The sequence below is a fragment of the Pristiophorus japonicus genome, chromosome 9 (assembly GCF_044704955.1).
Source record: "Pristiophorus japonicus isolate sPriJap1 chromosome 9, sPriJap1.hap1, whole genome shotgun sequence".
Lineage (NCBI taxonomy): Eukaryota > Metazoa > Chordata > Chondrichthyes > Pristiophoridae > Pristiophorus > Pristiophorus japonicus.
The window spans coordinates 107,681,967-107,704,410 of NC_091985.1; the positions used below are offsets into that span (position 1 = coordinate 107,681,967).

The 22,444-nt window shown below is 47.1% G+C and overlaps 1 protein-coding gene across 1 annotated transcript in view; it reads right to left on the bottom strand.

Annotated features, from left to right (window-relative positions):
• Positions 1 to 10,995: 10,995 nt before the first annotated feature.
• LOC139273909 (NADPH oxidase 3-like) overlaps positions 10,996 to 22,444 on the bottom strand; it is a 110,027-nt gene continuing 98,578 nt past the window's right edge. The window contains exons 12-13 of the mRNA XM_070890981.1: positions 19,379 to 19,503; positions 10,996 to 11,122 (exon numbers count right to left, since the gene is read on the bottom strand). Coding sequence (XP_070747082.1) covers positions 10,996 to 11,122; positions 19,379 to 19,503 — 252 coding nt within the window. The remainder of the gene's footprint in view (positions 11,123 to 19,378; positions 19,504 to 22,444) is intronic.

A 22,444-nucleotide genomic window follows, 5' to 3' on the forward strand; every position in this document is an offset into this window, starting at 1 on the left:
TCCCCAGACACTTTTGATCTCGTCCAAGGAGCATTGTCCTTTGGAGGTACCGTATTTTCATTCGATCCTAATACAAGTTTTAGATAAGTCGAATTGTTGCTCTATGTATTCTTTCAACTGTTCGAGGATTTCGTCTATCGAAACCTCAGGTGGTGCCCGCCCGCCTTTAACAGTTGTAGGAAATTCTTTGCTTTTATCTTCTGCTGCCATAGTACTAATTTCTTTACTGGGGTCTCGAGTCGTAGGCTTTCCAGCCGATCAGTGGGTCAGTGATGAATTAACTAACACACTGTCGAAATTTAGCCATCTATGGGACCTCGAGCCGATTACCAACCAGAGGGTTCGCAAATTGAAGGCTTTCGGAATTGCGTAGAAGGGGAGGTGAATTTAGACAATTGACTGAGGACTTTTATAAAGAGGAGTCTTTACCTCAGTATGTAGGTCCGATTTCCAAAATTCAGTTTCTTCCCTCAGCGATCTTGTTCATGATGCCAAAATTGTTAGATCTCTTAATTTTTAATGAGATGCGAACTCCGGTGATAGTTTAACATAACTTTATTCTGGCAGCTGCAACAAACTGCTGGCTTTATGCCAGGTCCTTTGTCCTTCTAAAACACATGGCAAAAGATGGCTGTATTTATACCCGGATCAATTTATAATAGTGAGCTTGCCTCCTTTGACCTTATTGGCTCAATTGATGTGTTGTTAGCCCATAATTGGCTCGCTGCCAAAGGTCCTGAAATGTCAAGCGTGAGTTATAGCTCAATGCAATGTGCTAACTCTCACGTAGGCAGGGGTCTGTGTTTTCTCAACTCTGCAGCCTGTTTGAATTCTCTATCAACTGTTTTCTGGAACAATATGTTTTTGAACTAACAAGAAGACAGCCCATACTAGATTTAGTGATGAGTAATAAGCCAGAATTAGGCAACAATCTAACGGTAAGGGAACACCTGGATAAAAGTGGCCATAATATGACTGAATTTGATATTCAGTTTGAGAGGGAGAAGGGTGAGTCTCATACTAAGGTTTTAAATTTAGGTCAGGCTGACTTTGAAGGGATGAGGCCGAAATTGACCAGAGTAGACTGGGTAGAACTGTTAACGGATAAAACTACAGATGAAGTTACAAAACTAAAGAAATATTTGGTAGAATATGAGACCTGTACACACCCATAAAGGGTAAGAGCTTTACGTGTATAATTAAACAACCTTAATCAACAAAAGAGATGAGCAATAGTATAAAACCAAAAGGAAAGGCCTTATACGAATGCAAAGAACAGTAACGAGAATGCGGACTGCGAGAGATATAAAGGACAGCAAAGGGACGCAAGAGCTGCAAAAAGGGAATAAGAGAAAAAATTTGTGAGGGATATCAAGGACAAAACTAAAGGTTTTTACAAGTATATTAAGAGAAAGAGGATTAAGCGTAATGTGAGTGCCTAAAAACAGACGCAAGGGATATTGTAATTGATAATAAAGAATCTGCTGATGAATTACTTTGTATTGGTCTTCACAGTAGAGGAAAAGGATAAGGTACCAGATATACAAGAAAAACTAAAAATAAATCAAGTGCAGAAACTAACTAGATTCAACATAAGTAAAAAATGGCAATAGAGAAAATAATGAGACTAAAGATGGACCTGATAGTTTCCACCCCAGTATATAAAAATACGTAGATGAGGAAACTATAGATGCTGTAGTCATGATTTTCCTAAACTCTCTTTATTATGGAAATGTCATCTTGGATTGGAAGTGTCATTCCATTATTTAAGAGGGGCAGGAGAGATAAATCAGCAAATTATATATCTACTAGTCTAACATCTGTTACTGGAATCTGTTATTAGGAACAGAGTAACTGAGCACTTGAACAAATATGAACTGATCAGAGAGAGTCAGCATGGATTTGTAATGGGTAAGTTATGTTTAACATAAGAACTTAAGAAATAAGAGCAGGAGTAGGCCATTTGGCCCCTCGAGCCTGCTCCGCCATTTAATAATATCATGGCTGATCTGATCTTGGGCTCAGCTCCACTTCTTCGCCCGCTCCCCATAACCCTTCACTCCCTTATCATTCAATAATCTGTCTATCTCCACCTTGAATATATTCAATGACCCAGTCTCCACAGCTCACTGAGGCAGAGAATTCCATAGATTTGCAACCCTCTGAGAGAAGAAATTCCTCCTCATCTCAGTTCTAAATGGGTGACCCCTTATTCTGAAACTATGCCCTCTAGTTCTAGATTTCCCCACGAGGGGAAACATTCTCTCTGCATTTACCTTGCCGAGCCCCCTCAGAATCTTATACTTTTCAATCACCTCTCATTCTTCTAAACTCCAATGAGTACAGATCCAACCTTCCCAACCTTTCTTCATAAGTCAACCCCTTCATCTCAGGAATCAACCTAGTGAACCTTCACTGAATTGCCTTCAATGTAAATATATTCCTCCTTAAATAATGAGACCAAAACTGTACACACAGTACTCCAGGTGTGGCCTCACCAATACCCTGTACAATTGTAGCAGGACTTCCCTGCTTTTATACTCCACCCCCTTGCAATAAAGGCCAACATTCCATTTGCGTTCCTGATTACTTGCTGTACCTGCATGCTAACTTTTTGTATTTCATGCACTAGGACCCCAAGCCCCTCTTAATGTAGCATTTTGTAATTTCTCTCCATTTAAAGAATAATTTGCTTTTTTATTTTTCCTGCCAAAATGGATAACCTCACACTTTCCGATATTATACTCCATCTGCCAAATGTTTGCCCACTCACTTAACCTGTCTCTATCCCTTTGCAGATTTTTTGTGTCCTCCTCACAACTTGCTTTCCCACCCATCTTTGTATCACCAGCAAACTTTCCAAGTTGAATTTTTTGAAAAGGTCACTAACATGGTAGATAAGGGAGTGTCTATGTATGTTATTTATATGGACATCCAGAAGACATTCAATAAGATTCCACGCAACAAAAATGGAAGTGCATGGAATTGGAGCCAAGCTTTTGACATGCATAGGGAATTGGTTTGGTGGGAGACAGAGGGTAGGAATATTGAGTATGGACTCCAATTGGCAAAACGTGATTAGTGGTGTCCCCCAGGGATCTGTACTGGGGCCTCAGATTTTCACTGTATTTATACATTTCTTAGATCTTTCCACCTATCTTTATAAATAGCTGTGGCTCTGTTGGTAGCAATCTTGCCTCTGAGTCAAAAGGTTGTGGGTTCAAGTCCCACTCCAGAGACTTGAGCACAAAAATCTAGGCTCACACATCAGGGCAGTACTGAGGGAGTGCTGCACTGGCACAGGTCGCGTCTTTCGGATGAGACTTTAAACCGAGGCCCTGCTTGCTCTCTCAGGTGAATGTAGAAGATCCCATGGCACTATTTCGAAGAGGAGCAGGGGAGTTATCCCAGGTGTCCTGGACAATATTTATCCTGAAACAACATCTTTAAAAAACAGATTATCTGGTCATTATCACATTGCTGTTTGTGGGAGCTTGCTGTGCGCATATTGGCTGCCACCTTTCCTACATTACAACAATGACTACACTTCAAAAAGTACTTTATTGGCTTTGAAGTGCTGTGGGACGTCCTGAGGTCATGAAAAGCCCTGTATAATTGCATGTCTTCCTAGATCTTTGATGAAGGAATAGAGAGCAGATGGAGTTCAATGTGGGGAAGTGTGAGGTCATCCACTTTAGACCTAAGAAAGACAGATCAGCGTATTTTCTAGATGGTGAGAAGCTAGGAGCTGTGGATGAGAGATATAGAGGTTCATATACAGAAATCATTCAAGGTGAGGACTGGTACAAAACATAATTACAAAGGTTAATGGAATGTTACCTTGCATCTCAATGGGGCTGGAATACAAATGGGCAGATGTGATGCTACAGTTATGTCAAGTTCTGGTTAGACTGCATCTGGAGTACTGTGTTCACTTCTGGGCACCGCATCTCAGGAAGGATATATTGGTAATGTAGCAGTGCAGTGCAGATTCACCAGAATGATACTGGGGGCTAAATGGGTTAAATTATGAGGACAGGTAGCAAAGGCTAGGCTTGTATTCCCTTCAGTATAGAAGAAGGGGTGATATAATTGAGGTATTTAAGATGATTATAGGATTTGATAAAGTAGAGGCTTCGGTAGCAGATGGAATTCTTGCTGAGGCACTGAAGTATGTGGAGAGGCACTACTGGCGCGAATACATAACCTCATCTCTCTCACCTGGAGGGAGGAGAGCATGCCGGGAGATATCAGAGATGCAGTGATCGTGACCATCTTTTAAAAAGGGGACAGGTCCGACTGCGGCAACTACAGAGGAATCTCCCTGCTATCAGCCACTGGGAAGGTCGTCGCCAGAGTCCTCCTCAACCGTCTTCTCAGTGGCTGAGGAGCTCCTCCCAGAGTCACAGTACAGATTTCGTCTCCTACGGGGCACAACAGACATGATTTTTACAGCGTGACAGCTGCAGGAAAAATGCAGGGAACAGCACCAGCCCTTATACATGGCCTTCTTCAACCTAAAAAAGGCCTTTGACACTGTCAACCGCAAGGTTCTATGGAGCGTCCTCCTCCGCTTTGGATGCCCCCAAAATTTCGTTACCATCCTCCGCCTGCTCCACGACGACATGTAGGCTGTGATCCTTACCTGGCACCGTCTCCAGGCCAGATCCAAGACCGTCCCAACCTCTGTCGTTGAGCTACAGTACGTGGACGATGCCTGCGTCTGCGCACATACAGAGGCTGAACTCCAGGACATAGTTGACGTATTTACTGAGGCGTATGAAAGCATGGGCCTTACGCTAAACATCAGCAAGACAAAGGTCCTCCACCAGCCTGTCCTTACTGCACAGCACTGTCCCCCAGTCATCAAGATCCACGGCGTGGCTCTGGACAACGTGGACCATTTCCCATATCTCAGGAGCCTCCTATCAACAAGAGCAGGCATTGATGACGAGATTCAACACCACCTCCTTCGGCCACCTGAGGAGAAGACTGTTTGAAGACCAGGCCCTCAAAACTGCCACCAAGCTCATGGTCTACAGGGCTGTAGTACTACCCGCCCTCCTGTATGGCTCAGAAACATGGACCATGTACAGTAGACACCTCAAGTCGCTGGAGAAATACCACCAACGATGTCTTGGCAAGATCCTACAAATCCCCTGGGAGGACAGACGCACCAACATTAGCATCCTCGACCAGGCCAACATCCCCAGCATCGAAGCACTGACCACACTTGATCAGCTCAGCTGAGCAGGCCACAAAGTTCACATGCCAGACACGAGACTCCTAAAGCAAGTGCTCTACTCGGAACTTCTTCACGGCAAGCGAGCCAAAGGTGGGCAGAGGCAATGATACAAGGACAGCCTCAAAGCCTCCCTGATATAGTGCAACATCCTCACTGACACCTGGGAGACCCTGGCCAAAGACCGTCCTAAGTGGAGGAAGAGCATCCGGGAGGGCGCTGTGCACCTCAAGTCTCGTCGCCGAGAGCATGCAGAAATAAAGCGCAGGCAGCGGAAAGAGCGTGCGGCAAACCAGTCCCACCCACCCCTTCCCTCAATGACTATCTGCCCCACCTGTGACAGAGTCTGTGGTTCTCGTATTGGATTGTACAGTCACCTAAGTACTCATGTTAAGAGTGGAAGCAAGTCTTCCTCGATTCTGAGGGTCTGCCTATGATGATGAGAGAGAAACTATTTCCTCTGGTGGGGGGAGATCAGAACAAGGGGGATTAACTTAAAATTAGAGCTAGGCTATTCAGAGGTGATGTCAGGAAGCACGTCTTCACATAAAGAGTAGTGCAAATCTGGAACTCTCACCCCTAAAAAGCTGTTGAGGCTCAGTCAACTGAAAATGTCAAAACTAAGGAGGGTAAATGGTGTTAAGATACAGATCAGCCATGATCTAATTGAATAGCGGAACAGGCTGGAGGGGCTGAATGGCCCACTCCTGTTCCTATGTTCCTATCGGCAACAGCCACAGGAATGAAAATCCTAGAAAGGTCACCAAAACCAGATCTGAGAATTAAGGGTGATAGCTGGATACTAGTTGTATGTCATCACTCGTTCATTTCGGTTCTTCAAAAGTCATCAAAGGCCCTGTCTGGCAGAGAGTTTGCAGGGCAATATGACCTATAATAGTATCAATTTACTTGTCTGTCACTCATGAGCTACTGAAGTCCGCTATTCACCCTTATATCTTGTTCATAAATGCAGGAGAAATTGATACAGATTACATATGCTTGCCAAAAGAGAAAATGTGTTTTGGGAAATTCCTTCCCTTTCAAAACGTGTGCCAAGTGTCACTGAACAATCCAGGCAGCTGTTAGCCACACGTGTATTGACACAAAAGGAGTACAGATCACACCACTTCATGTAGATTCAATACGCTGTTGTCTGGCAATGATGTACTGTGTTTAGTGCTGCTTCAACTTCAGTGTCTTCAGCACACATTGAGTTTCAGTATTCACACAGAGCATTCTCATCAATAAATCACATCACCAATGACTAAAACATTTACTAATTTATGCAGTGAAAATTCACATCAAATTACAATACCTCTTTACATATTTGGATTGGAGCATTTAGACCTAAATGTGTTATTTAATGAAAAGGGAACAGAAGTCTGGGGAGGACTTTATAGGTCATTTTAACCTAACCTGCCGGGCGGGAAACCCACAGGATTGGATGGAATGTCGGTTTTACACCCTGCCCAATATTACTCTCCGTTGTCGAAGAAGTCGCGTATTTTGTAGAAGTAAAATTGGACTTAACAGAATTTTGTTTGTCATATTAAAAACAATTTTCTTTTGGCATGGAGATCCCTGGGGCTGGATTTTCAGCTTGCTTGTGCCTCAGTTAGTGCCCCGCAGGGATGGGAAACAGTCTCTCCAGGTGTTACGGTGGGTGTCCAGCAGTTGCCGCCCGGCTGGCAAATTCGGCTCAGGCTTTGCAGCGGTGCAAAAACTTACTGCCCTGCCCTCTAGATTCGCTGAGATCATGATGTCAGTTGTCATGCAACCCTCCGCTACCGCCCCGGATGCAAAATTCAGCCCTAACGCCTCAGTTAACGCCCAGCCCAGGAAATTTCTGCGAAACCAGGCATTTTTGCATTCACCTTGTCAAGCCCCCTCATAATCTTATACGGGTTTACAGGCACCAATGCTCATACTTCCAGCTCTCTGAAGAGCAGTGTGTGAGAAGGCTGCACTTCCAAAAGGAAGTGCTGACAGAGATATGGCATCTCCTACAGACCGCTCTGGAGTCAGCCTTCGATACTCCCTTCAACAGGTATCCGAATTCATTGTGGTGTGCTGCATGTTGCACACCTTGGCCATCATGAGGGGCCAGGCATTGCCAGTGGGGATTGCAGGCCCACCTCAGAAGGAGGAGGACGATGAAGAGGAGCTTGGCAAGGCCCCCATTGGATAGCCACAATATCCATGGGGGAGGCAGCATGGAGATGCTGCCAGACGAAGAGTCACACGTCGCCTTCTTGAACTGCTGCAGACCATGTGGTGTTAGGGAGGGAGTTCCAGGATTTTGACCCAGCGGCGACGAAGGAACAGCGATATATTTCCAAGTCAGGATGCTGTGTGACTTGGAGGGGAACTTGGAGGTGACGGTGTTCCCATGCACCTGCTGCCTTTGTCTTTCTTAGGTGGTAGAGGTCGCGGGTTTGGGAGGTGCTGCCGAAGAAGCCTTGGCGAGTTGCTGCAGTGCATCTTGTGGATGGTACACACTGCAGCCACGGTACAGGGAGTGAATATTTAAGGTGGCGGATGGGGTGCCAATCAAGTGGGCTGCTTTGCCCCAGATGATGTCGAGCTTCTTTAGTGATGTTGGAGCTACACTCATCAAGGCAAGTGGAGAGTATTCCATCACACTCCTGACTTGTGCCTTGTAGATGGTGGAAAGTCTTTGGGACATCACGAGGTGAGGCACTCACAGCAGAATACCCAGCCTCTGACCTGCTCTTGTAACCACAGTATTTATGTGGCTGGTTCAGTTAAGTTTCTGGTCAATGGTGATGTTGATGTTGGAGCATTCGGTGATGGTAATGCCGTTGAATGTCAAGGGTTGGTGGTTAGACTCTCCCTTGTTGGAGATGGTCATTGCCTGGCACTTGTGTGGTGCGAATGTTATTTGCCACTTATCAGCCCAAGCCTGAATGTCATCCAGGTCTTGCTGCATGTGGGCATGTACTGCTTCATTATCTGAGGAATTGCGAATGGAACTGAACACTATGCAATCATCAGCGAACATTCCCACTTCTGACCTTATAAGAACATAAGAAAATAAAAAATAGGAGCAGGAGTAGGCCATTCAATACAATCATGACTGATCTTCTACCGCAAGTACACTTTCCTGCACTATCCCCATATCCCTTGATTCCCTTGATATCCAAAAATCTATCGATCTCTGTCCTAAATATACTCAACGACTGAGCTTCCTCAGCCCTTTCGGGTAGAGAATTCCAAAGATTCACCACTCTCTGAAGACTTGCTTCCACTCTAAAAGAGAGTTCTCAGGTGGCTGTACAGTCCAATGTAGGAATTACAGTCTCTGTCACAGGTGGGGCAGATAGTGGTTTAAGGAAAGGGTGTGTGGGGAGCCTGATTTGCTGCATGCTCCTTCCGTTGCCTGCGCTTGTTTTCTGCATGCTGGATGCTCTTCCTCCATTTTAGGTTGTCTTTGGCCAGGGATTCCCAGATGCCGGTGGGGATGTTGCATTTTATCAAGGAGGCTTTGACGGTGTCCTTGATACATTTCCTCTGCCCACCTGGGGACCACTTGCCAAGTTGGAGTTCCGAGAAGAGTGCTTGCTTTGGGAGTCTCCTGTTGGGCATGCAGATGATGTGGCCCGCCCAACGGAGCTGGTCGAGCGTGGTCAATGCTTTGATACTGGGGAGGTTGGCCTGAGCGAGAACACTGATGTTGGTGCATCTATCCTCCCAGTGGATTTGCAGGATCTTGCAGAGGCAGCGTTGGTGGTACTTCTCCAGCGCTTTGAGATGTCTGCTGTATATGGTCCACGTCTCTGAGCCATATAGGAGGGCGGGTATCACTACTGCCCTGTAGACCATAAGCTTAGTGTTAGATTTGAGGTCCTGGTCTTCAAACACTCTATTCCTCAGGCGACCGAAGACTGCGCTGGCACACTAGAGGTGGTGTTGGACCTCATCATCCATGTCTGCCCTTGCTGATCGTAGGCTCCTGAGGTATGGAAAATGGTCCACAGTGATCCTGACCAATGGATCCACTACAGACCCAATCCACATTTGGACCAGGATCAAGCAAGGCTGTGTCATTGCATCAGCGCTTTTCTTGATCTTCCTTTCTGCAATGCTCCATCTCACTTTCAACAAGCTCCCAGCTGGAGTGGAACTAAACTATAGAACCAATGGGAGCCTGTTCAACTTTCGCCTCCTCTAGGCTAGATCCAAGGTTGTCCCATCCTCTGTCATCGAACTACAGTACACGGACAATGCTTGTGTCTGCGCACACGCAGAGGCTGAACTCCAAGCCATCGTCAACACCTTCACCGAGGCGTATGAAAGCATGGGTCTTACACTAAATATCCATAAGACAATGGTCCTCCACCAACCTGATCCTGCCACACAGCACTACCTCCCAGTCATCAAAATCCTTATGGTACCCCACTAGTTACAGTCTGCGAACCCGAAAATGACCCGTTTATTCCTACTCTCTGTTTTCTGTCTGTTAGCCAATCCTCAATCCATGCTAGTATATTACCCCCAATCCCATGAGCCCTAATTTTTTGTTCAATAACCTCTTGTGTGGCACCTTGTCGAATGCCTTCTGAAAATCCAAATACACCACATCCACTGGTTCCCCCTTATCTATTCTGCTCGTTACAACCTTAAAAATCTCTAACAGATTAATCAAAAAATGATTTCCCTTTCATAAATTCATGTTGACTCTGCCCAATCCTATTGATGGAGGGAAGGTCATTGATGAAGCTGCTAAAGGTCTAGATGATTGTCCTAAGGAACGCCTGCTGTAATATCCTGGGGCTGAGATGATTGGCCTCCAATAACTACAATCATCTTCCTTTGTGCTAGGTATGACTCCAGCCATATATACTAGCTCTTGGTATAATAATTTGATCTTTTATTCAATACACCCATATGTACTAAAATGAATATTCTGAGATTTTAGTAGGCAAATTATAATCTCCTGGTAGATTAAGTTAACATCATTTGTTTAAGTATAATTAATCTTTATTATACTGATTTTACTATTTTATACTCCTTTTTGTGTTATTTACAATGTAAATTGAATTTCTTTATTTTTAGATTTTTCGCCTATGTCTATCTGCGTGCAAATTTTGGCTGCCGCTTTAGACTTGAGCCTTTGACCTCTTTTACACTTCCTTCTCCCACTTTTACTCTCTTTCACTCCCTGGTCAATATCTAATGTGTTGTAAGAATGTTGCGAAGCACCTTGGGACGTTTTCTACGTTAAAGGCGCTATATAAATAAAAGTTATTATTATTATGTAGAGGATAGAACCTCCTGTGTCATTGGAGAGTTAGGTCAGCCTTTGGAGATGTAGAACAGCCACTGTATCTAACATGTATCAATCACATTTTAAGGTATTGGAATAAGAAGAAGTCAGGTGTGAACTTTAGAGAACTGTGGCATCTGCAAAATAATTTAAAAAAATCATTGTAAACATTTCAGTAACAGGGAATGACACCATATGGCTAATTAATTTAGTATAATCTGACATGAGCTATGATGATTGCATACTCATTTGTACACACATATATGATTCATTTTAATGTTTTTTATAAGCTAAAATGCAATAATGTAATGCAGGACATGTGATACATTCCTAAACAACAGTTACATATGGTTAATTTTATTGTAGGATGTTTCAACTGATATAACTGCAGGAGTAAAATGATTACATTATTTGGGTTACATTTTCCACCCTGGAGAATGTTCACTGTCTAAAATTCGCAGGAAGCTTAGACATTCTCTTTATTGTAGTGGAACTGAACGCCTTGGGGATTAGCAGATGAGTAACAATTGCACATCCTGTGGAGAACACGTGAGAGGCCCTTGGGTCCACAGAAGAACACACCAATGCTGGCCCTGTAGAAAAGGCAAAGTTAGAGACAATTCAGAACAAAGGCATCTTGTATTTCCCAGGCAGTTGGCATTTTAATTTGTAAATTCATACCAGAAACCCTTGAAGGTGAACTGCTGAAATATTGGCACAAAATTGCTAGAAACAGACAAATACCTCATTACACCTAGCTGCCATCAGAATTCAGTCGCTTGTTTGATACAAAATAACATCACTTATCTATCAGGTGAAAAATGAACATTGTCTGGTCTTTTCTTTGCTACATTAAACCTTGGAACACAGATCCTGTTGAGTGAAATTCAGCTGTACCACAGGAAACATCCTGTGAACTAATTATGACTGAATGCACCACATTCAATTCATGTTTCTGATGACGAGTGTTAAGAGAGCTTTGTTCATGAGATTAAGGATTATATGACAATTCAGAATATACTTTCCCTTTAATAACTAAGAAATATCTTAAATTCAGTTACTAGCATATAGAAATTAAATTTTTCTATGCAGAGAATGCAATACTGTAATATTACACAGGATATACAGCACAGAAACAGGCCATTTGGCCCAACCAGTCCATGCCGGCATTTATGCTCCACTCGAGTCTCCTCCCATGCTTCTTCATCTAAATCTATCAGCATAACCATTTATTCTCTTCTCCTTCATATGCTTATCTAGCCTCCCCTTAAATGCATCTAGACTATTCGCTTCAACCACTCCCTGTGGTAGCGAGTTCCACATTCTCACCACTGTTTGGATAAAGAATTTTATTCTGAATTCCCTATTAGATTTCTTGGTGACTATGTTATATTGATGGCCTCTAGTTCTACTCTTCCCCACAAGTGGAAACATTCAAGGTCGAAATTGTCCCCCTCCTTAAGGTCCATTATTGCCTCTAAGAGGTGACAATGGAGTGGATAGGCCTCACCGACTGGGGGCAGGCGGATGGGTCGACCCATCTGAAATTGCTCCCGGGCCGGGAGCGGCGGGAATGACTGTGCTGCCGCTCCATCATGCATACGCTGACCAGCGGCGATCTCCTTTCCGACCCTAGTGGGAAATTGCCCCGCGGGAGTGGCACGCCGACAGTTGGTGCCACTGACAGCTTTCCCCTGTGGAAAGCTGGATGTGGCTGGATGGTGCGTCTGCCCTTAAAGGGGAGGGCGCAATGCCAGCACTTCCATTTTATTTTATTTGTTGGCCACAGGTTCGGCTGGACCCTCAACAGGCAGCCCGGCACCCCCTCTGGGAACTGGGCCTCTGACCTGGCTGAATCTCTCTCTGGTGGCCCACTGGGCCTAACTAAACTTCTTACAGAGCTCGCAGCGGCCGTCCCCTTTAACTGAAGGGGAGGGACGTTGCGATGCGGCAGCGTGACACGGGATGTCCGCGTTGTGCTGGCGTCAGCAGCAAGGTGCTAATGACTCATTGGGGCGCCCAACCCGACCAAAGATCACTTCCGCCCCTCAGCACCACCCCGACCGGAAATAGACGACAAAGAGCCAAATATCGGTGCAAGATTGGAGCTGAGAAAAATCTTAAATATCGGTAAATGTGCCTACTCTTAGTAGGGGGGCAATTTCAGCCTCTCTCTCTGTATCCACTCTATCAAACCGTTTCATAATTTTGAAGACCAAAATGCCTTTTAAGTGAATATTCTTCAACTGTAAGTATTGGTTAACAGTAAACAGATGATTGGCTCCAGGGGGACATATATAACATGGGGGAGAAATCTGAGGCGCTAACTTTTAAAATGTTAAAATTTTGAAAAGTTAGCGCCAGGCGCAAATGAATCTTAACTTCTAAATTAGGCTTTATCGCCACAATGTTAATGACCTCAGTGGGATGCTGAAGTGACGGAAACACCAGAGTGCTACCCAATTTCAGGTGACTTGCATTCAACAATCTTCCTTCAATCCTTCACACTGGCTCAATCCAGCTAGTAAAGGGGAGGTTATATCAAGCTGCAGCTGCTCATTTTTACCAGTGTTGCATTTGAAGGAGACCTGAGAGCAACTGGAAGAACTTTTTGGTATGGCTGCTTCAAATCCAGCTGGAAGGGAGAGAACTCGTCATTTTAATGATGTCGCATTGGGGGCAGTGGTGGGGGCAGTCGAGAGAAGGCGGGATGTGGCAGTGGGTCAGTGGAGCAGGAACCTGCTGTCTTCTCTCAGGGTGACAGCATTCCTGATCCCACCACTGCCACACCGCCATTGCACTTGTCGCTGCCTGTCATCAAGCCAACCCAGACTGTCGCCGCCAAGCCTGAGGTGGTGCAGTCTACAGCCGAGCCTTCCAGGCTTATAACCATTCGAGGGTGTCCTGCAAGGCCATCTATAGTCTCTGGCTCTGACGCTCAGCAGCCTTCCATCAGCCCTGCTGCAGCCACAGGGAGCACACTGCAAAAGAGCTCTAGAATAGGTAAAGCCGGTATTAAGAGGGGATATAAGGTATGGCACAAGGGTTATTCTTAAATTTAATTGTGGTGAATATTATGAGATAAATTTTAATTGGAATGTTGCATATTTAATGCTGTCTCTCATTTCAGTTTTGAGGCTATGGTATGGAAGGGGAAATTGATGTGCTGATGGGGACGTGCAGAGCAACCGGGAAGTGGCCTGGAATTCATTGGAACTGAAGTCTGATGAGGTGGCCGCGGACCACCCTTGCAGAATCACGATTGAGTGGCTGCCTCCTCTGTTGTGCTATTGCTGCTCCTGCTCCTCTTCGTCCTCCTCCTGCTCCTCCTCCTGCTCCTCATGATGGCCAAGTTGTGCAGCAGCAGTAGACGATGACAGAAAAGGGACACCCGCTAAGCCGAGTACTGGAGGACTCCTCCTGCTCAAAGCAGTGGAACCATTGCTTGAGCTTTCCAAAGGTCTGCTCAATGATATTCCTGGTGGCAGCATGGCTCTCATAATATGAGTGCTGAGCAGGAGTGTAAGGTTTGCAGAGAGGAGTCATGAGCCAGGTGGAGAGCGGATAGCCCTTGTCTCCGAGAAGCCAGCCGCGAGCTTGATGTAGTGGCTGGAAGAGAGCTGACACACCGGTCTGGCGCAAGATGAATGCATCGTGGCTGCTGCCAGGATAGCAGGCATTGACAGTGAGGATTCAGCGTGTGTGGTCACCCATCAAATGCACATTCAGTGAGTGATAGCCTTTGCGATTACAGAATACCTCAGGATTGTAATGCAGTGTCCACAAAATGACATGGGTGCAGTCAATGGCACCCTGCACCATGGGGAGACCCGCTATTCCATTAAAGCCACATGCACACTCCAGCTGCTTCTCTCTGGTCATGGGGCATCTGTGACCTCGCGGATGCAACAAAGGACGGAAAACTGGGATCGGAGTGATTCCAGACAACGACAGCGCTTCCGAGGCGTTGCCCACAACCGCATCATTCCGTGCGACTGGATTGAATAGATTTCCACAGGTGCACAAAAAAATACGCAAATGCAGCTTTGGGGTCGGGACCTGACGTCCGTCTCAATCTTGTTTCAAATTACCTGGAGCTGGTGGGGGGGAGGGAGAGATGACAGTGGGGGGGGGGTTTGGGACACGATGATGGAGTGGAGACGACGGGATGGAGGAGAGCCGACGTGGGGGGAGAGACAATGGGGAGGGGAGATGACGGGGTGGGAGAGATGACGGGGGGGGAGGGGGAGGGAGAGAGCACGGTGGGGGGGAGAGAGGCGACGGTGGAGAGAGTCGACGGGGGAGGCGGGGTGGCGGGTGGGGGAGCAGAGACGAGAGGGGGCGGAGAGAGACAATGGGAGGTGGGGGGGGGAGAGAACGGGGGAGATAGAGACGACGATGTCTCTCTCGTTTTCCCCTACACCCCCCCCCGTGTCTCTCTCCCCCCCCATATGTCTCCCTCTCCCTCTCTTCCCTCCCATGTCTCTCTCTCTCCCTCACCATGTCTCTCTCTCCCTCCCCCCATATGTCTCGCTCCCCCCTCACCCCTATATGTCTCTCTCTCCCCCCCCATATGTCTCGCTCCCCCCTCACCCCTGTATGTCTCTCTCTCCCCCCCCCCATATGTCTCGCTCCCCCCTCACCCCTGTATGTCTCTCTCTCCCCCCCATATGGCTCGCTCCCCCCTCATCCCTGTATGTCTCTCTCTCTCCCCCCACCCTGTATGTCTCTCTCCAACCCTCCCGTGTCTCTCTCTTTCTCTCTTGTCCCCCCCCCATGTCTCTCTCTCTCTCCTCCCACCCCCGTGTCTCTCTCATTCTCTCCTCCCCCCGTGTCTCCCTCTCTCCCTCCCCCCCATGTGTGTGTGTCTCTCTCGCCCCTACCATGTGTGTCTTTCTCTCCTCTCCCCGTGTCTTTCTCTCACCTCCCCCCATGCCTCTCTCGCTCCCCCACACCCCCGTGTCTCCCTCTCCCTCCCCCCGTCCCCCGTGTATCTCCCTTCCCCGCCCCTGTGTCTCTCTTCCCACTCCATGTGTCTCTTTCTCGTTTCCACCCCCCCCGTGTCTCTCTCTCCCCTCCCCACCATGTCTCTCTCTCCCCTCCCCACGTGTCTCTCCCATTCCCCTTACCGCCCTCTCTTTCTCCCCCCCATGTGACTCTATCTCCCCTCCCCCTCCCGTGATACTCTCCCCCCTCCCCCCTGTCTCTCCATTTCCCCCGCCACTGCCATGTCTCTCCCTTTCCCCTGCCACCTCCGTGTCTGTCTCCCTCCCCCCCCCCGCCCCCCCCCCTGTGTGTCTCTCTCTCTCCCCTCGCCCCCGTGTCTCTCTCTCGCCTCCCCCGTGTCTCTCTCACCTCCTTCTCTCTTCCCCCCTGTATCCCTTTCTCCTCGCTCCCCCGTGTCTCTCTCCCCCCTCCCCCCCCGCCGTTTCTCTCTCCCCCCCACCACTCTGTCTCTCCCCCCCCCCCGTGTGTGTGTGTGTCTCTCTCTCTCTCTCCCCCCACATGTCTCTCTTCCCCCCCCCGCCATGTCTCTCTCCCCCCCACTGTGTCTCTCTCCCCTCCACCATTCTGTCTCTCCCCCCCCCCGTGTGTGTGTGTGTCTCTCTTTCTCTCTCCCCCCACATGTCTCTCTCCCCCCCCCCCCGCCATGTCTCTCTCTCCCCCCACTGTGTCTCTCTCCCCCCCACCACTCTGTCTCTCTACCCCTCCACCCCCACCGCCATGTCTCTCTCCAACCCCCCGCCCCTCAGCTCCAGGCAAAACAGCTGTTAAGTCCCAGGGAACATCTGCACAGGTGCAAGTCTTTACTTTCGTCGCACATTTAAGTTTTTAAAGAACCAGAACGCTTCTGTTCATTGTCACGAGTTGCGTCCAACTGGGATATGTTGGAGATGTATCCTGTTGTATACTGGAAGGATCCACTTCCATATAAATTGAGTGCGATGTTGACTGCCACTGAGAGAGCCGTCCTCGCCCTGGTCTGAAGTGCGAGGTCTGGTTGCAGGAGATGGCAGAGCTCTGTGACCACAGCCTTGCTGAAGCATAGCCTTCGAACATACTGTTCCTCAGTGAAATTGATGTAGGAGAACTGCTGTGGGAATACCCTGGGAGGGTAAAGTCTCTTGTGGACAGCTCTTTTGGCCCTCCTCCCTCTGGCCACATTTTGCCGTCTTTTTCTCTGCCTCACTTGCCTCTGACGGTGATGTTGGAGCGCGAGGTCTAGTGCCAGCACAGCCCCCATTTCTGCCCTCACTGAAAGTCAGAACACTCCTTCAACTGGAAATCGGTGAAATCTGTCAAAACGCCTGTCTGCCTTTGTGGAAGTAAGCAGCAACCATTATTGGCTGACTTAAAGATTTACCGGATGCTGACGCCTTTAAAAAGTGCTCTTCCAGCCGACTGAAACACGGCTGTCGTTGTCAGCACCAGGCGATAAAACAGTGGGCGAGGGCAGATTTATCTTCCAGGACGGTATCAGGGTGCTGTGCATGCGATGATGTCAGCATCGCCGGGTGCAGCCGAGTGAGGCGCTACATGTTAGTGCCGCCGCAATACCCCCGCCCAAGTTAGCGGGTGGTGCTGTTCTCGCTGCGCCTGGGGCGCTAACGGGAGGCGCAGTGTACCCCAATTTTGCCCCCCATGTGTTTTCCCCTTCCACAATATAAAACAACAATCTCTCTGGGTACCCTTGTGCCACATGCTTTTCCCTAATGAAGAGGGAAGACAGGTGAGAACACCTTAAGGTGATTCACCTCCAATTTATCTCACTAGGCTTCCTTGTTTGGCATTGGAACACACTGTACAGGAAACGTAGATACAACTTCACAGTGCAACTTGTTGCTACTAGAACACACAGCACCATCTGGCTGCCAGTTTGCCCTCTATACATATTTTAACATATTTATATAGTTTAGGTGATTTGTGTGTGTGTGAGGAATTGTAAGTGCTGGGTTATAACATCCCAATAATAACATTAAACATTCACAGCACAAATTAGAGGCAGAGTAAAGTTCAATCTATTATGTCCCAATGTCATGCCTTAATCCCCAAACTAAGAAAAGCACAACCTAAAGCACCAGTGCCCCAAGACAGCCATCCATCTGGTCTTTGTGCCTGAGATTGTCAATTTATGGAGTTAGTTTTTAGTTTTTGTCAAATTAGAGGAGGTTTCATGCTAGGACCCATGCACCCACTAGGTACAGGGTTCAGAATGCTGTACTCATTTCCCATCGGACACTCACCAGAGCAGAGGGAAGATTATCATCCCATCAACAAGCCCAAATATGTTGTGGTAGTGTAGCAGCTTTTCATCTGAAATCTACTTGAGCACTTTTTACAATTCAGAGATCAGTTGTTCTTGCATAATTTATTTTAAAAGTATTGGGCATCAGAAATAATCTACTGCAATGTGGCTTCTAAGGGCTCAAAATTGGCCAGGAGCTGCTCCGTTTTTTTTTGGAGCAACTTGATTTTCCTGGAGTATCTTAAAAATCCCCATTTTGCACATTGAATTTGCGTCAGTGTAAGTGAGTTAGTTAGGATTTTTTTTTAGTTTAGTTTTTTTTTCAAAAGGGGCGTTACCAGCTACCTACGCCCGTTTTGCCATTTAGGCCACTTTGGACAGCTAATAGTTACTCCAAACTAATTTAGGCCAGCGTATGTGGCCACTTGTGGCCGCACAGAAAACCTTTGTGGCGAGTTAAGAAATCAGTGCAGGTAGGTACATCTGAGACCATTCGACCAGCGATAGGGACGGGAAGGGAAGCGGAGATGACCTTGCAAAGCACTAAACAAAGCACAACAAGTAGTAAGCATTCAAGAAGACATAAAAACATTCAAGAAGAAATAAAAAATAAAACTAAGTCCTATCTTCCTATCAAAACTCGAACCGGGAAGTCAGCGGGCCGGCCGGTGCGGGAGGCCACTCGGCCGGGGATAGGTGCGGGACGACCAGGAGAGCACAGGGAACTGCCCGCCGACATCCAAGCAGAAGACACGGGCGGGCTGGCTGCAGAGTGCCAAAGTTCTGCGCTACTGCGCATGCATGCACACTCCAATGCGCATGTGGAGAGTTGCCGGCACTGTTTCTGGCGCAGGGCCCTAGCTCTGTTCCCGAATCGACTGGCCACGCTGCACCAAGCCCCGGGAGAGGCAACACAGCGGCCAGAATCGGAGGACATTTTTTAGACACCCTTTTCATCCTACAAAAGGGCGGCAACTCCAGTGAGTGCAGCAAAAATCTGCAGGGGCCAATTTTGAGCCCTAAGTGTGTACACAATACCCTGAAAGGTTAGATGCAAAATATTCAATTTTAGCAATAAATTAAATTAGTGGTTAGGGAAATTTTTACATGGCTACAAATTCTGAAAATGTTGTGGAAAAGGTGAACGCTAAACCTTTGAAAACAGAGCCATGCATCCTTTTTATTTTCCACTAGGTTTGGAAAATCAATTTCTCTCTCCTTTAGCTCTGTTGTCACAAGGCAAACTATGGCCAACCTGATTTCAATCGCCTATCAATTCTACTCATGGTTGCAGGAACTTGCAGGATCGTAGCTCAGCCACAGTACACTTTCTATTTTGTCCTTCACTTTACGGAAATGCAATCTCCACTTATCAGTGCCTTGTTCAGTATGGCAGAGACTGGGATCTCACAGGATTAGCAGGGGTTACTCCACTTGGTGATAGTGCAGGTTAATTTTGAAATTTACAGCACCATTTTAGTTGAGCCCAAATTCTTTTAAAATGTTGTATGTTTATTATAATGTGGATTATGTACTATGGTCCGAAATTATTATAATTACTGAAGGCTCAATCACTAGTCCATCAAAGCATCAAAGGCCTTACCCAGGGTGATCATCTGCTATGCGTTTGAACTCCTTGTTCCAGTTTGGCCTGCCATAGAAAGTCTTCTGTTTCAGCCCAGTGATAACATCTTTGTTCTCTTCATAATGCAAGGCAATGTGAGCAGCCTGCAGCAAAATAAGTGCCAGTCTATCATCAGAGCAATTGGCTACAGGTCGTTAGTTTTGCAAATTACAGCTAAAACTTTTTCTTAACCCCTGCTTTATCAAAAAATAAACCTTAGATAGCACTAAGCAGTACAATCCACTCTTAAGAAATAGATAGTTAATATACACCCAGTTGCATCAGTAGTGGTGATATTATACCCAGTTAAGTGATAGCATGGCTCGTTAGAGTTCCATAGCAAAACATGGTAACATTCAGATTCAGGCTCACGAGCTGCTACATATTGAATTTCCAATCCCAGCATTAGCACAATGGGGAGGTTCCAAATGGAAGCCAAATAATTATTCACAGGGAGAGAAAGTTGGTAGCATATTCATCTTCGTCTGCTCTAATGCACTGCCTACTAGCTGGGCTTGCAATAGCATTGGTAGAGGTCTGGAATAAATTCACCCATTGGCATTCTCAGCTGGGCAGATAACAAAATACACAGGGCTGGATTTTGCGGAGGTCAGCAGGCATGGGTCGGGTGGGAAAGTGCTTTTTTCCCCCAGCAGGCAAGACCCCGCTGTGAACCCACCGCCATGCGCCTTTCCCCGATGTCGGGTCTGTCAGCGCTGAGCAGACCTGACATGCAGCGGTGGGTTCACAGCGGGGGACACAATTCAGGCAATTAGTGGCTTGTTTAGAGCCACTTAAGAATGAATTTGAGCTCACCTTCTGCATTTGACAGCTCGCACACGGAATCGAGGAAGACTTGCTTCCACTCTAAAAATGATTCCTTAGGTGGCTGAACAGTCCAATACGAGAACCACAGTCCCTGCCACAGGTGAGACAGATAGTCCTTGAGGGACAGATTTGCCGCAAGCGCCTTCCGCTGCCTGCGTTGATTTCTGCATGCTCTTGGTGACGAGACTCGAGGAGCTCAGTGCCCTCCCCAATGCACTTCCTCCACTTAGGGCGGTCTTTGGCCAGGGACTCCCAGGTGTCGGTGGGGATGTTGCACTTTATCAAGGAGGCTTTGAGGGTGTCCTTGTAACGTTTCCTCTGCCCACCTTTGGCTCGTTTGCCGTGAAGGAGTTCCGAATAGAGTGCTTGCTTTGGGAGCCTCGTGTTTGGCATCTGAACGATGTGGCCTGCCCAGCGGAGCTGATCGAGTGTGGTCAGTGCTTCAATGTTGGGGATGTTGGCCTGGTCGAGGACGCTAATGTTGTTGCGTCTGTCCTCCCAGGGGATTTTGCGGAGACATCATTGATGGTATTTTTCCAGCCCCCAACAGTTCGTCACCATCCTCCGCCTGCTCCACGACGACATGCAGACCGTGATCCTTACCAACGGATCCATTACAGACCCAATCCACATCCAGACCGGCGTCAAACAGGGCTGTGTCATTGCCCCAACCCCCTTCTCAATCTTCCTCGCTGCCATGCTCCACTTCACAGTTAACAAGCTCTCCGTTGGAGTGGAACTAAATTACAGAACCAGTGGGAACCTGTTCAACCTTCGTCGACTCCAGGCCAGGTCCAAGGGTCGAAGATCACCCCAACGTCTGTCGTCGAGCTACAGTATGCAGACGCGGCTGCGTTTGCGCACATACAGAGGCTGAACTCCAAGTCATAGTCAACGTATTTACTGAGGTGTATGAAAACATGGGCCTTACGCTAAACATCCATAAGACAAATGTCCTCCACCAGCCTGTCCTTGCCGCACAGCACTCACCCCCCCAGTCATCAAGATCCACGGCGCAGCCCTGGACAACGTGGACCATTTCCAATTCATGGGGTCCACGCTGGTCATGGATCACATTTGTCAAGCTGAGGTGGGAGTTCAGTGGCCACTGAATCAGCTGTTGAATTGACTTCTTCAAATGTATAGTAAAAGCTCCCAACTTACAGAGATATCTTCCCTCAGCCACAAACTCTTCCTCGCTGCATTTCTACAACAAATTCACCAAGCTGCAAGTTTTTACACAGGTCTCCATCTAGTCTGACCTCTTTACCTCGATGACCATTGACAGATCACTTCTGTCATCTCTACTTCACCTGCCATCTATTCCATCAGCATAGGTGCCCTTTATACACTCTCACCTTGGTCCTTAGAGTAACACCACAATCATCCCCAACACCAGCAGCACCAGGCACACGAGCAGTACCAACAACATCACTACCAACCTTCTCTGCAATCAACTGATGCTGCACAGGACAGAGGGCATCAACACCTAATCACATTGCTGACTAGGAGGCACTGTACCCCTGGCTGCCACATGATGTGCCAGGTTGGCACCATCCCACACCAACACCATAAAGCATCCCTACAATGCCCAAGCCATTCCTTACACGCTCATCATCATTGTGGGGGTGTGCCATTATGTCTCACCATTCACTGCAACTCACTAGGCCACTTGATTAAGCCACTTTCAAACGTGCACACAAATCTGTCCAAGAACCCAAAGTGTTGAAAATAAAAGTTTCAATGTTTTTTCATAGCTTCTATAGATATGTGAAGAGAAAATGATTAGTGAAGACAAATGTAGGTCCCTTGCAGTCAGAATCAGGTGAATTTATAATGGGGAATAAAGAAATAACAGACCAATTGAACAAATACTTTGGTTCTATCTTCACTAAGGAAGACACAAATAACCTTCCGGAAATACTAGGGGACCGAGGGTCTAGCGAGAAGGAGGAACTGAAGGAAATCATTATTAGTCAGGAAATTGTGTTAGGGAAATTGATGGGATTGAAGGCAGATAAATTCCCAGGGCCTGATAGTCTGCATCCCAGAGTACTTAAGGAAGTGGTCCTATAAATAGTGGATGCATTGGTGGTTATTTTAAAAAAGGAGGGAGAGAGAAAACAGGGAATTATAGACCGGTTAGCCTGACATTGGTAGTGGGGAAAACGTTGGAATCAATTATTAAAGATGTAATAGCAGCGCATTTGGAAAGCA